The sequence below is a fragment of the Uranotaenia lowii genome, chromosome 3, assembly GCF_029784155.1.
Source record: "Uranotaenia lowii strain MFRU-FL chromosome 3, ASM2978415v1, whole genome shotgun sequence".
NCBI classification, from domain to species: Eukaryota; Metazoa; Arthropoda; class Insecta; order Diptera; family Culicidae; genus Uranotaenia; species Uranotaenia lowii.
In genome coordinates this window covers 322156384-322170253 of record NC_073693.1, presented here as the reverse complement: position 1 = coordinate 322170253, position 13870 = coordinate 322156384, and the positions used below count along the sequence as shown (strand labels likewise).

The 13870-nt window shown below is 37.3% G+C and overlaps 1 protein-coding gene across 1 annotated transcript in view; it reads left to right on the top strand.

The window, feature by feature from the left end:
* LOC129753794 (uncharacterized) overlaps nt 1-7011 on the top strand; it is a 46072-nt gene extending 39061 nt beyond the window's left edge. The window contains exon 5 of the mRNA XM_055749642.1: nt 6793-7011. Coding sequence (XP_055605617.1) covers nt 6793-7011 — 219 coding nt within the window. The remainder of the gene's footprint in view (nt 1-6792) is intronic.
* The last annotated feature ends 6859 nt before the right edge of the window (nt 7012-13870 follow it).

Sequence of the window (13870 nt, the reverse complement as noted above, 5' to 3'; positions counted from 1 at the left end):
AAAAAAAAAGCTGTTCCTACATTTTATTAATAGCAAATTCCAAATCAACACTCAACAAAACACTTTTGTTGAGTAACTTAACAAAAGTTATTTGGTTTAGTTCAGTCCAGGGAATCCTAAGTAACAGCTGCTTGAGTTTGGTGGACCGACTCTTTTCAATATTGAGCCTTTAAGTGATAAATTAACTTTTTTGTTGAATAAACACCCCCACGGAGTGGAAAATTTTTAAAATTGGAAAGCACATCCACTAAGAAAAGTTCAAATTTTTATAAAAATTCAAGCTTTTGTGGGTATTTTGTAACGGATTTTTGCCGCTTGGGGGGGATGATCACCCCGATCACCCCCCCCATAGGACCGCGCCTGGTCCCAACGGTAGATGCAAAACACGGTTTTCGACCACGCTAAAACATTTCGGCTGGCACCGGTGGCGTAAATTGCTGTTTTAGCACAGTTATCGATTTCAAAATTCCCAACAGTTATACGCCTCTGTTCCAAATTCATGCAAATTTGGAACAGGATTTCAAAATATACGACAGACCGATTTAGTTCACGGTGAGAAAATTTTAGCCAACAATGATTTTTTTCACACATGTTTGGGTAACATTGGGTGTGATAATAATTTCTTTTTGAGATATTATTTGAATGTTTTTTTCGATTCGACCACCCTATACATAACATAAATTGAGAATAGATGTTAATAAAAACCATATCAAGTATAAATAATAGATGTCACATTATTCTCGATTTTATAAATAATAAAGAAGCTTTTCATTAGGGCTCGACGAATTAGTTAATCCAGCCAGCGTTCTAAAATTTTAAAAAAATAAACGAAAAGTAAAATTTTAATACTTGTTCGATGAGGTAAAATAAATGTTTATTGTTTGTTCTATAATTTTTGTATTATTTGAGATATTGAGAGATTTTTACTGCTCCTACTCGCATAACAGTCCCATATGAATTTTCGTCAATTTTCATCTAACCTGACAGTTCGTCGTTTTGAACATAGGACTTCAATATAAAACAATAAAAAAAAAAGAGATTTTGTTCTAGAAATTTCGAAAAAAATATCAACATGTGACTGTCCCATACGGAATATACCCGCATAACAGTCCCATATGTGAAATACCACGAATTTGGTTACTTTTCAATGCTTCTTTCGGCGAAATAGTCTTTGATTTATTGCTTTGAATCATTTAAAAAAGATTTCACTCCTCGATGTCGAGTTAAACACCCTAGTTTTCGAAGCCAGGTCAGTTAGAAGAAAGGAATGTCTTCCTAAGCGAAAAACTATCAGATGTAATCAAAAATCGTAAAAAGATTCAACTTACAATGCGGAATTCACGATATTTTTCCAAAAGTATGTTTCTTTTAATGAAAATTGTATTGAAAAGTTCAACAATGATCAAATTTAAGTCTTGGTGAAGCTTGGTGAAAAAAACATATTCTGTATGGGACTGTTATGCGAGTAGATTTAAAAAGTAGAAATATGCTCGCATAACAGTCCCATAACGAAAAAAATAATGCTTCCGACCTTACCAATGACCCAATTTTGAAAATTTCAAGTGTTACGATTTATTATGACAACCTAGAACACATTCCATCTAATGTTTTTCGTTTATGCTGAAAGTTGTGGTCACAATTTCAAAATATATTCCAAAACAGAAAAAGCTGATTTTCTCGCTTGCTTGTTTTTGCATATGGGACTGTTATGAAAGTAGGGGCAGTTTAGTTTCGTATGGATTGCTCGGAGTTTTCGTCAATATCAGCATATTTTTCTGTATCCATACATAAATTTGCAAATAGTGAAACAAGTTTTTGTCAAACAAAAATGTCGACAAATCAAAGGAAAATTTCCTTTGACTTTGGGATAAACATTTCTCGTTTCCTTATCAATGCCAGCAATAACTTGAAAAAAAATTGCTTTTTCATTTCATTTTAACAAAATTTTATTCCATTGAGTCAAAGAAATTTGATTGAATAAATTGAAGAATTGTTTCAATTGACCTTTTTTCCTCGTTGTGTAGTCATTTTTGCTTTTAAATTAATGAAATCCTGGTAGAATAGTTGAAATCACTGTTCTGTCAAAAAGAATATTCGTAGAATTAATTTTAAGACAATTAACCGTGAAACTCAAAACTTATGCAATTTTTCTAATAAAATGGGTTTTTACTTCTCAATTATTGAGTGTCTGCAATGAAAGTGTTTCCGTTTTAGATTTGCCCCTACACCGGTGGGGAGTGGGTGTTTAAGCCGATTCTAAAATTTCAAATTTTGCTAAAACTGGTATACTTAAAACCAATATTTACGCCTGAACCGTTGCAGGTGCTCTTAGTGGTACAAATCTTATTTGGCACTCTTTTTTCATATTTTTGGTCAACGCCAATTGCTTCATCCGAAAAAGTAAATTTAAGATTGATTTATCCACTGAACAATTAGAAACAAATTGTAGAAGAAAATTTTGGCAATTTTTACAAGCAAAACACTCCGTGGTTTTAATCTTGTTTCGCTCAAATCATATAAGAAAAAGAAAATATGAGGCTAAGAAAATCTACCGTGGGAGAAAAAAAGTTATGAAATGAAAAAGTTGTATTATTTCAAAGAAAAGAGTGGTTACTGTACTGATTTTATACTAAGGTTGCCAATTTTTTTCAGTACGTATCCGGGACAAATCCGGGTTATTTTATCCTAAAACCTTGCAAAATCTGGGCATTTGATTTCAAAATTGTCTACCAAAATCCGGGTAATATTCGGCAAAATTTGATTAAACCCTAGGAATTATTCATAAAAAAAATAAGAAAAAAAGTGAAATGATTTTATCAGGCATTTTAGAAATCATTCAAAAAAATTAATCAGGACCTTGATATTCATTCCAAAGTGTAGAGCGTCTTTGTTCATGTTATTTTCTAAGGTTTATGTTATGCACACTTAGAAAAATCCACGTAGATTTACATGCAACTGCATGGGTAGAAAGGAATCGGCTATTTGCAAGTGATAATACTGCACGTTTCATGTAAATTCCCGATAGCATTTAATGCTGTTGTTTACTGTACATTTACATTATTTAGCACACCTCACGAATCTTATTGGACAGGGAGTGGTATCGCAAAATCAAAAAAATCACCGTTTTTATGCAGGAAAAAATTTATTTCACGTTTAAATCACACTTGCTGATTGATTAACAACAACTGATCTTCGTTTCCGATTCCGCCGACGACGGCGGCTCGACGGCTGGTTCGATAAAACAGCAGAAAATTGTCGCACGGTTGGGACTTTGGGTTTTGGGGATTCAGCATCAATATTTCCTGTAAAGAACAGCAATTAGTATGAAATTATCAAGTCAATCACAGTTATTTTTTAAATTGATTTACCTTTAATCAGCAACCACGGTTTGATTGAAAAAAAAACTAACATCTTTTGCCGACGCAGCACGGGACGGGAAACGAACAGGAATGAAAACAAAACAAAACTGACAAACTGACACCGGCGCTGGAATAAGCGTGCTTTGACATGTAATTTTCATAGAAATGGTTGAGCTGCTATACTCTTTTTCGAAAATTGTCAAGCGACGATGCAGAAATGTAAAATCACTTGTATTGTAAGGTTACATTTTTTTATCTGTGTAGGTATTCAATTATATGAAAATGTCGTATCATGTCATGAAAACTACTTTAGCCGTATAGTGTTTAAAGTCATCATTTGGATCATAAAAACGATTGTAATAATCGACATAAGCAGAGCTAGAAGCGACCATGAGGTAAAAAAAGTTACAGAGGTTGTATATAAGAAACGACCGAGAAGTTCACGTAGAATTACAATGTCTTTGTGCGTCAATATGCTTTTCGTCTTAAATTAGCATTCTAGAATAAAGTATGTCGAATTTGTTTTAAAGGAATTTATCTTCAAGAAAAGTCATTCTTCCCTAAATTGTCGTTTGATACCTATTAATGGTCTAAAACGACCCATAAAGATAGTATGCAGCTTTTTCAACTGCATAGCAAAAGGCCGTCGAAATGATTGCGCCCGGCAGTTATGCAAGTAATGTGACCAACACACGAGCTTTGTATCAAACGCTTGCGAGAAAAGCTTACAACGACTGCTTTGATCTAAACGCTTGACTCAATGCAAAACTTTCAAACTGTTTAGCCTTATGCGTCTCGTTGTAATCAGTATCTTGTTTTTATTTCCCTTCAGATCACCTAGCAATCACTAGCTAAAAATGTTGCTTTTACCTAGGATTCCGAGGCAATCGTTGGATCAACTATGTTTTCATATAATCAAACTTCAATAAACGGCCCTTTTCAGGGCCAAAATCTTAAAAAGAGAGAGTCTTGACTTTTCTGTTAACATTCAGGGATGACGGACGAGTGCGATGGGTGGGTGGTGTGGATGGTCTGGATGGGTGGGTGGATGGTAGTGGTGTGCGATGGGTGGGTGGGTGGTGGTTGTGTGCGATGGGTGAGTGGGTGGTGGTGGTGTGCGATGGGTGGGTGGTAAGGATGGATGGTGGTGTTCGATGGGCAGTAGCATGGAAGGCCGGGTGGTGGTGTGCGATGGGCGTGAGAAAAGGAAGGGGTGGTGGTGGCGTGCGATAGGTGGGTGGTGAGCGATGAGTGGTGTTAGGAAGTGTGGTGGGAGGTGTACGGTGGGTGATGGTGGGAAATAAGCTGCGGTGGGCGGGTGGTGTTCCATGAGTAGTGACGGGAGGTGTGTGTGGCATGGCGATGGAAGGTGTTGATGGGAGGTGTGTGGCATGGCGATGGAAGGTGTTGATGGGAGGTGTGTGTGTGTGTGTGTGTGTGTGTGTGTGTGTGTGTGTGTGTGTGTGTGTGTGTGTGTGTGTGTGTGTGTGTGTGTGTGTGTGTGTGTGTGTGTGTGTGTGTGTGTGTGTGTGTGTGTGTGTGTGTGTGTGTGTGTGTGTGTGTGTGTGTGTGTGTGTGTGTGTGTGTGTGTGTGTGTGTGTGTGTGTGTGTGTGTGTGTGTGTGTGTGTGTGTGTGTGTGTGTGTGTGTGTGTGTGTGTGTGTGTGTGTGTGTGTGTGTGTGTGTGTGTGTGTGTGTGTGTGTGTGTGTGTGTGTGTGTGTGTGTGTGTGTGTGTGTGTGTGTGTGTGTGTGTGTGTGTGTGTGTGTGTGTGTGTGTGTGTGTGTGTGTGTGTGTGTGTTTGGTGATTGGTGTCGCGGGTGATCTGAGCTATCACTACTTGCTCCCGCTGCAGTTGGCCATCTTTGTTCTGCTCTGCCCATGCGACAGGTTTGCATTTCTCTGAAAAAGTAAAACAAACCGTCAGTCGCCCCCTTCTTTTATTCCTTTCGCTTGAAAAAAATACAAAACTCAGGAAGGGGCGGGGCGTCCTAGTTTTCTTTCACTTTCGAATAGCCAATCAACGTTGAGCAGGCTTGGTATGTCTTTTAAGAAAGATGTCTTTGAAAGAGGCGTTTTTCGTGACGCGAGATCCGTTCGCGAATTTCAATTTGCCCCCTATAGTGTTGCCGTAAGACGTAATTCTACGTCAAAAGTAGGGCAAAATAGTTACTTTCAAATGAAATAAGGGTAAAATTAGTGATCAGATCAAGTCGAAAACTAACTCAAAAATGACTTCAAAAACTAAAATAAAACGATTTAAAGAAAATTCAGTTCAGTCCTAAAGTTCGATAGCAACAATGGAAGGGAAACAAAATATTGTACTTGAACGACTAGGACAACTAAACCCGACAGGATACTGGAGGATACTGAAATTCATTGACAAATTTTTTTGGGCAGGATCGAGAATAATCCAGAAATCCAGTAGGAGACCCAAAAACAGCTGGAAATCGTTTCAGAAGTCCTAGAGGATCCAATATTAAAAATTGGAATAAAAGTGAAGATTATTGATTGCAAGAAGTGAGAGAAATGTGAAAAGTTTTTTCAAGCTTAAAATTTTGTAATGGACAGCAAAACGAACTCTATAGCGGTCACCTGGCAGGTTTCCAACAAGAAACTTTTTGTTGATAAGTCTCGCCTGCATTTCCGGGAGAAAAATAAGAAGAAAAAGTTGAAGAGGTTGTGTACAAGACACGACCACAAGATTTACGTAGAATTACATCTTATGTCACATAATTTCATTTGAGAAATAAAGGTCATAAGTTGTGGCTGAACAATTAAATGGTATTTTATTTTACATATCATTTACCCATTGTTTTTAATACGCAGCAGGACAAGAATAGAAATTTGTATGATGCAATTATAAGTTAAAAATTCAAAACACATTACTGATGAAGTGAAAATTTGAGCATTTTGACTTTTAATTCAATGAATTTAATTTTATTGCGTATATTGAGGAATGCGTAAGTTTATGTTATGGTATTAAGCTGACAAATATAAGTAGGTTTATAGTGACATCGGCCCCTTGCTTTCAACCAATTTAGTAGCCTTTCACACAAGTATGTGAAATCAATAAATCGATTTCTTTTATATTTGAATACCAAACATTGTTTATGCATTCATTTATAATAATTTATAATAGAAAAGATTAACTAACTTTCCTCATCCATATACTAGTCCGAAAAAGGACCAGGTCACAATCAGCATTTGAATTTCCATTCTACAACTCAATTGAGAAAACCTCCAGTCTGCCGTAGGTAGGAGAAGGGGCTGAGGTAGACGATTTGCGTGGTGTAAGATGTTTAAAAATGCACGCTTTCCTGACTCCATACAAAGCTACCCGTTTAGCCGCTTTTTAGTTGGGAAAACCTTCCGGAGACAGGAAAAACGGGCATTTCCACAGAACACCACAAGCAGGGCAATTGAAATCCGCAGGAACTGGACCGAATGAGAACGGTAGAGGCCATTCAGCAATGGGAGTTTCGAACACTGTTGCCGATTCAGGCAGCAGCAACGCAGTTGCAGGAGCTAAGGAACCAGATCTTCCAAACATCTCGACACCAGCAGCAGCAGGCAGGGCTAGCAGAAAGGGCTAGGGCAGGACCAGGAAGCAGCAGCTGTGGGAAGAATCAGGAACTAGCAACACCATTGTAATCAACATTGCCTAGCTAGGGAAAGTCCGTTTATTCTTCCAATTCGATGTCCGTGATAGCGAGATGCCGTTTGTTGGAAACAAAATTATGTCAAGACTGTAAAAAATTTGCAAAAATTTATTTTTTAATGCTGTTTTTTAACGTTTAATTAGCTTTTAGGTTAATGAAAAGTTAGTAAATATGTAGATTGTTAACACATCGACTAAGTTTAAAAAGTACAAGCAAACATAAAACAGCAGAAAATGTTTGAATTGTGGAGTAGATACGTTGTAATTGGCAACCAATGAATTCTAAATTTGCCGAAAAAATTACAATTGAAATATTTGACTAAAATGCGAGCAATAGTAAGTTTGATTACTTATTAGTTACTCAAGGAAGTACAATACGTGTTGAAAAAAACGATTACCATTTTACAGTTCAAAATATCTTGTTTTTGTATTCACCTTCTGCTGTTTTTGCTATTGTTGGTATTTCTGTTTGTTTTCATTATTGCCATTTGAAATGTCCGGTTTGTACAAGGGAGTTTTAAAGGATGAGCAAATATTAAATTTAAAAAAAAGGTTGTCATGATAATGTATCAGACTGAAATGAAAGTTTGCACATGAGAGTTTAACAGCACGGGAAATTGATTTTAGGTGTAAAATTTTGTTTTTCAATGATAATTCTGAGACGAATCCGGTACAGCCCGGATGCGGATATTGTAAAGAACTGCTATGTTTGATTCACATTATTTGCAAAATTAAGCAAAAATCGCAATTTTCCTTTTTGATATATAGCTGCTATAGCTGCTTCTAAAAACGCTTTCTTTTCACGAGCGCGAGTCAAACGCTGCTGATGTGCTTTGATCAGATCCGCATGTTCGTACAAAGGCAGCAATCGGGGCTGTAATGACGATGCAGCAGCAGTAACTCACGCAGGGGCTGGAGCAAGGCGAGGCAGCTACAGCAGTAGCAGCAGATACTGGACTACAGCATCACAGGATGAGCAGCAGCAGCAAAGGCTTGCAGCAACAACAGCCCGATGGCACCGCATCGGAGAAGGCCCAAAAACCGAATGAAACCGGGGCGTCGCAATCATTGCTCTTTTATAACTTCGCATCTAGTGCAGTTTGGGTCGACTATCGGGGTTTTTTTCGCTCGGGTGTTTTGCGCACCAATTTGTATTAGCGCGTTATTAGTATTGGTGTACCAACACATAGCCGACCCAAAATGTTGTTCGGAAAAGATGTCTTTGAAAGAGGCGTTTTTCGTGACGCGAGATCCGTTCGCGAATTTCAATTTGCCCCCCTATAGTGTTGCCGTAAGACGTAATTCTACGTCAAAAACCTTGCAAAACAACCAGAATAGCCATCGTGTTCCACAAACTGGAAATTTTTAAAAAGCCAAAGAATGCGGCGCGCGAGTTTCATTCATTCTGTTTGAATCCTCCCTGCAGTGCGCAGCGTTATCTGCTCTTAGGACTACATTATCACAGCAGAAAAAAAAGACTGAAAAAGAAAAGGGACCGCTCTAACCAGCTTCAACTTAATTTCGAGTAAAAACAAAGCCTCCGTCAGCCATCCGAAAGTTCCTTTAACGCACGCCCTCTGAACCGGAGACTTGCATGTCCGCATTAAACAAAAATCGCCGCTTACTATGACCATACATGAAAGTGCCCAACAAACGAATGGACTTCGCGCGCTACTGTGGCTGACTTTTTATAACTTTCCAACTTGTGGAACATGATGAATTTTTTGCTCGTTTGCAGAGGTTTTTGGTAGCAGATGCTAAGGTTTTTCTTGTTTCCCTCATTCCCTCAAACGAGCAAAAAGTCCATCATGTTCCACAAGTTGGAAAGTTATAAAGCGCCAGACACTGCGGCACGCGAACTTCATTCGTTTGTTGGGCACTATCATGTATGGTTCTTTTGTTTCCCAGTTTCTATTGATTTTTTTTGGCTGTGATAATAAGTCCCACGGGCAGATATTTCTGCGCAATGCAGTGACCACACGGGAGGATGCCAACAGATCGAATGAAACTCGCGCGCCGCATTCTCTGGCTTTTTAAAACCTTTCAGTTTGTGGAATACGAAAGGTTGTTTCGCAGTTTTTTTCTTGTTGGTTTCATTTCCTCTGTTTTGATGTGATAATTTTCATTTTTGGTTTCGGCTCATTTCGACGACTCTTGACAATGCCTAAACAAAATGACAAAATGGCCTTCAGGAAACAAAAATACACAAAAGACGGTCAAAATGGGACGAAAAACAACTGATGCATCCAAAATATACGCCGGAGCCACGGGAGGTTTTCCTGGGCCACCCTCCGCAGAAACCCGGAAGGTTTTCCGGTACGGCATTGCCGAGCAATGAAAATTTAAAAAATCCAATAGCGATGGCCTTTTAAAGTAGCTGGCAGACCCCGTAAATGTGGAAAATTGCTGAACTTGGGCCATGTTGCTGATGTGGTTCTGTGAAGTTTTTTTTAACAGTTGGCTTTGCTAGACGCTTCGATTGCTTGGCCTTGCCCGGGGGAGCGGTGGCCAGAGTCGGGACTGCAGCCACGAACAGCTCTACTTAAAAATTTGAACACGACTGGAGCTAGGACACAGATTGGCAGTTATATTTATAACTTTCCAAGCACCAATCCGTATTTGCGCTTAATTGATATTGGTGTACCAACACACAGCCAATACAAAACGATATTCGGAAAGGATGTCCTTGAGTTGGAAAGTTTTCGTGACGCGAAGATCGTTTTCGAATTTCAATTTGTACCCCTATAGTGTTGCCGTAAGACGTAATTCTACGTCAAAAATTAAAAAAAAATGATGTGAAGGCTAATTATCTGTGGAAACTGCAAATTACTCAGTCTTTCATAATGATTGACACGATGAATGACTAAAAATACAAAGAAGACTGCCTCCAAATGCGACCCCTGTTCTGCAAAGCCTTTCAATAGGTTGCACAAAGTTTATACTCTGTTTTAGTTGGATCTGAAATCGTGATATTCGCAAAAACGGTCGTGGAGTGAAAAAAAGCCAAATTTGTTGTTTTTGTGCCAAAGGAAGGCTATCGGCTTAATTTGTTATAACTTCGACCAAATTCAAAATTCAAAGTTATTTTGAAGGTCAAGCTTCGGAAAAGAGCTAATGTAACCAAAAAATAGCTTTGATTTGAAAAAAAAAATGGTAGTTCTTAGCATGCATTATGGATGGCGCACGTGATGCCCAAAAATTAAAGCCGAAAAATGTCTCCATTGGACGCTATCTCAAAAATCACTTGATAGAACATCTCAAAAATTTGCATATGTAAACATTACATTACCAGGTAACTTCGCTGAACATTTTATCAATTTTCAACCATGTATTCAAAAATTAAACGAAAAAACTAATAATGAACTAATGAACAATACCACGTGTCTTGAAACAATATAATGTTTTTAATAATGAGTAGAAAAATTCTTCAAAAAAAATAAGCTCAGTTGTTAGGAAATTATTAAAAAATAGTGATTTTAGTGGCCAAGTTTCAAAAAAAGTAACTTGTAAGTGACCAGTCTGAAAAAATTGACGAAGTTACTTAAAATGACCACCTTCTTAGCCCTGCATAAGTTTTTTAACGTTACGCTCATGCTAGTGTTGTTATTTGTGCTTAGTTAGCAGCTCTAAAATAGTAAACTTAGTTGGTTATGCGACTTATATAAAGATGTGGGTGCATTTAGGCATTTATTGACAAGAAAAAAGTATTATTTGATTTTTTTTTTCAATTTGGTTTTTTAAGGACCATGTGCAATCCAGATTAAGTAGCCTTTAGTATTGACTGAATGGATAATTTATTTTATCAAGATAAATTCTTCTAGCTTTACCTTAAAATATGTTAAAAGTGACTCAAATTTCTTTTTCTTAAATACGAAAAAGAAAGGATTATTTGACGATACAGCAAATTTCGAGAAACACACTTTAAAAGTTTAAGTAGTGCAAATTTCGAAAAATCCAAAAAATTAACATTTGAGTTATCGAAGGTTTGAAGATTAAAATATTGAAATTTTCTTTAAATTCTTTTTCAAAGTTGACAGAAAGATAACGACTGTTAAATTTCCATAAAAATTAATAATTTACTTGAATGGGATAAACACTATCAAACTGATATTTTACGTGCTTTTATATCATGAAAAATCTTTAAATTGCTAAAGAGAAAAATCATTAGAACTGAAATTGATTTCAGGTGTTTCGATAACTTTGATAATTTATTTATTTATGGAAATAAGGTGCTCAACTCAAAATAGGTTCTATGCCCCTGACAAAATCTATCGATGATTTTGCACACTGTTTTAACCTATTACATTTTTTCATTTAGTTGTTACTGTCTTTATTGTTTTTAACTTTTTTACAATGTTTTTCGTTTATGTTCCATTTTCATATCTACTTGTATCATACACGGTTCTTGGTTGTTTTTAAAATGAATTCTAAATGAGTTTTCTGGTATTTTTTAAAATAGTGCTAAAAAAATTAACTAAATATTATGATCTGAGCAAAACATCGAAGCGCTAATTGCTTGTGACAAACTTTCAATATTTAAATTTTCATGTGATGATGATTGAGTTATTTGATTGGCTAATGTGTTTTCTAGAGAGACTGAGTGAAAATTGCTTTCTGTGTCTTAGAGTGTTTTTTGTTCGTTCTAGTGTTTATTGAGAGAGGAGTGTTACATTTATTTGTTCCTACTGTAAAAATTCTACCTGATGGTATAGTGAATTCTTCTCTGTCCACTGCTTGCTGAGATTTTTCGGCTTCTGGTCGATAGATGTTTTTTACGTACGGACTTATTTTCGTGCAATAAGTGAGATCTAGCTGCGTCGTAGCTCCGGAACTCTTCGATGTCGGAATCTCCTGGGCTACTTGTGCGTTTCTTCTCGTGAATACGGGTAACTCGGGTACTTGTTGTCTTCTTCTACGACGTGATTCTCCAATTGAAACTCGATCGTTGGTTCGGATGCGTAGTATTTCCATTTCGTCAATTCCCTACTTAGGGCATGTTCGAGACAGGGCAGAATGATCACCAGAACAATTTATACATTTTGGCAACGATGCACATTCAGATGAACCATGGAACATTTGACCACACATTTCACAGGCCTGGTTGCCTTTGCAATGGTTTTTAGTATGACCGTAATGTAAACAATATGGCTTAACTTTACACAAGTAGAAACCGACATTTATCCTTGCAGGTAAAATATTAAAATCAAACGTCAATATGAAGGTGCCGGTATCGACTGATTTGCCCGCCTTGTCCTTCTTTGACATATGTACGACTCACTTGAACCACGTGTTCGCTCGTTAGTTTTTGAAGAATCTCTTTATCACTAAGACTTACCAGATCTCGACAATAGATCGTGCCGCTAATGAGGTTAAAAGTTGGATGTTCCGTAACCTCAACCTTGATGGTTCCGCCAAAGTTGGTCATTTTCATCAGCTTTGAGGCCTGTTGACGGTCAACAGTTTTCAACAAAAGGCATCCGTTTCTCATACGACTTATTGTGACATTTGAGAAGAACGCGTCCATCGTCTTTTTGATAAAAAAAAGGGATTCACGGGGTCCATTGTCAAATTGGCATTCTTCCGTTCCATGATCAGAAAATGTGGTCCGTTGCATTGATCGACTCTCACTATCTTGTTGAATAAGCTAGTTGAATTTCGAACGCCGTTAGCCCGTCGCTTGTTTGACTTGATGCTTTTTTATTCTTTTTGCAATCCCCAAACTGAGCCAACAATCCAAAACGTGAGCCGAATGGCCCAGGGTCACCTGGGTCATCGTCCATCTTCTTTGTCAACCTTCGCTCAGTTAAAAATTATTTGCACTCAAAAACTGAAACAATACTCTGTGACCTTGACCGAAGGTGTTATGAAAGGTGTACGACTGGAGAGCTATCAAAATCGCGTGTTGCTCACTAGAAAGCTGACTAACGAATGAACTTTAAAAATTACATCTTATGATTAAAACTGATTGATACAAAGCGTTTCCACTACTTAAGACATAAAAATGAATCATATGAGACATTAAAAACTCATTTTGCCATTTTAATTTTAAGTTTCACAAAATTTGAATATATTTTAATCTTTTGTTACAGGTTATTAACACAAAGTGAAATTTGAGAACACTTTTCATGTTGGTCCTTCCAATCCAACTTAAATTCATAAAGAAAACCTTCAGAACACTCTTCAAAATGAACGGTGACCAAAACACAGTTTATGCAACGAACTTTAGCTTGAAATTGTTGACCCCCAAGACAATATCCAAAATAAGTCCGGAACAAATAACTTGTTTGTATCTTGCAATTCAAATTACGCATTACAAGCATTGAAATTATACAATAATAAAAATCATTGAAGCATCGGCATCCAGTGATTGTTACATTTTTTTTTTTTATCCCAAATTTGGGATAAAATTGCAACATGATGCGCGTGCTGATTCCGAAAAGAAATTTTCCCTGCCGTATCTTGTTCAACGCAGCAGCTCGCTACCCTGGGAACTTGGGACAAATTGTTCAAGTGTAAATAATTCCCGTCTAGACGGTGGTTATGTACCCAAAATTCAGCAGGGTGACCAAATTCTTTTGAAACCTAATAAGTGTATTCGAATATTTGAAGGAATTTAAGTTTGTTTGTTATCTTTCTACTTCATAAGGGTTTTCCCAGGTTTCAATGCTTAACATAACGAGTCACATGAATTCAATCGGCTACTCTAAAAAAACAAAACATGCAATATCATTTCCTTCCAAACTGGCCAGGATTTGGAAGAGCTTAGAAAATGTTTGGACCAAGACCAGGAAACGCAAGAGAGCGAAGGTAAGCAGATACAGAACGAGAACCGCATCGTTGCTGTCGTGTAAC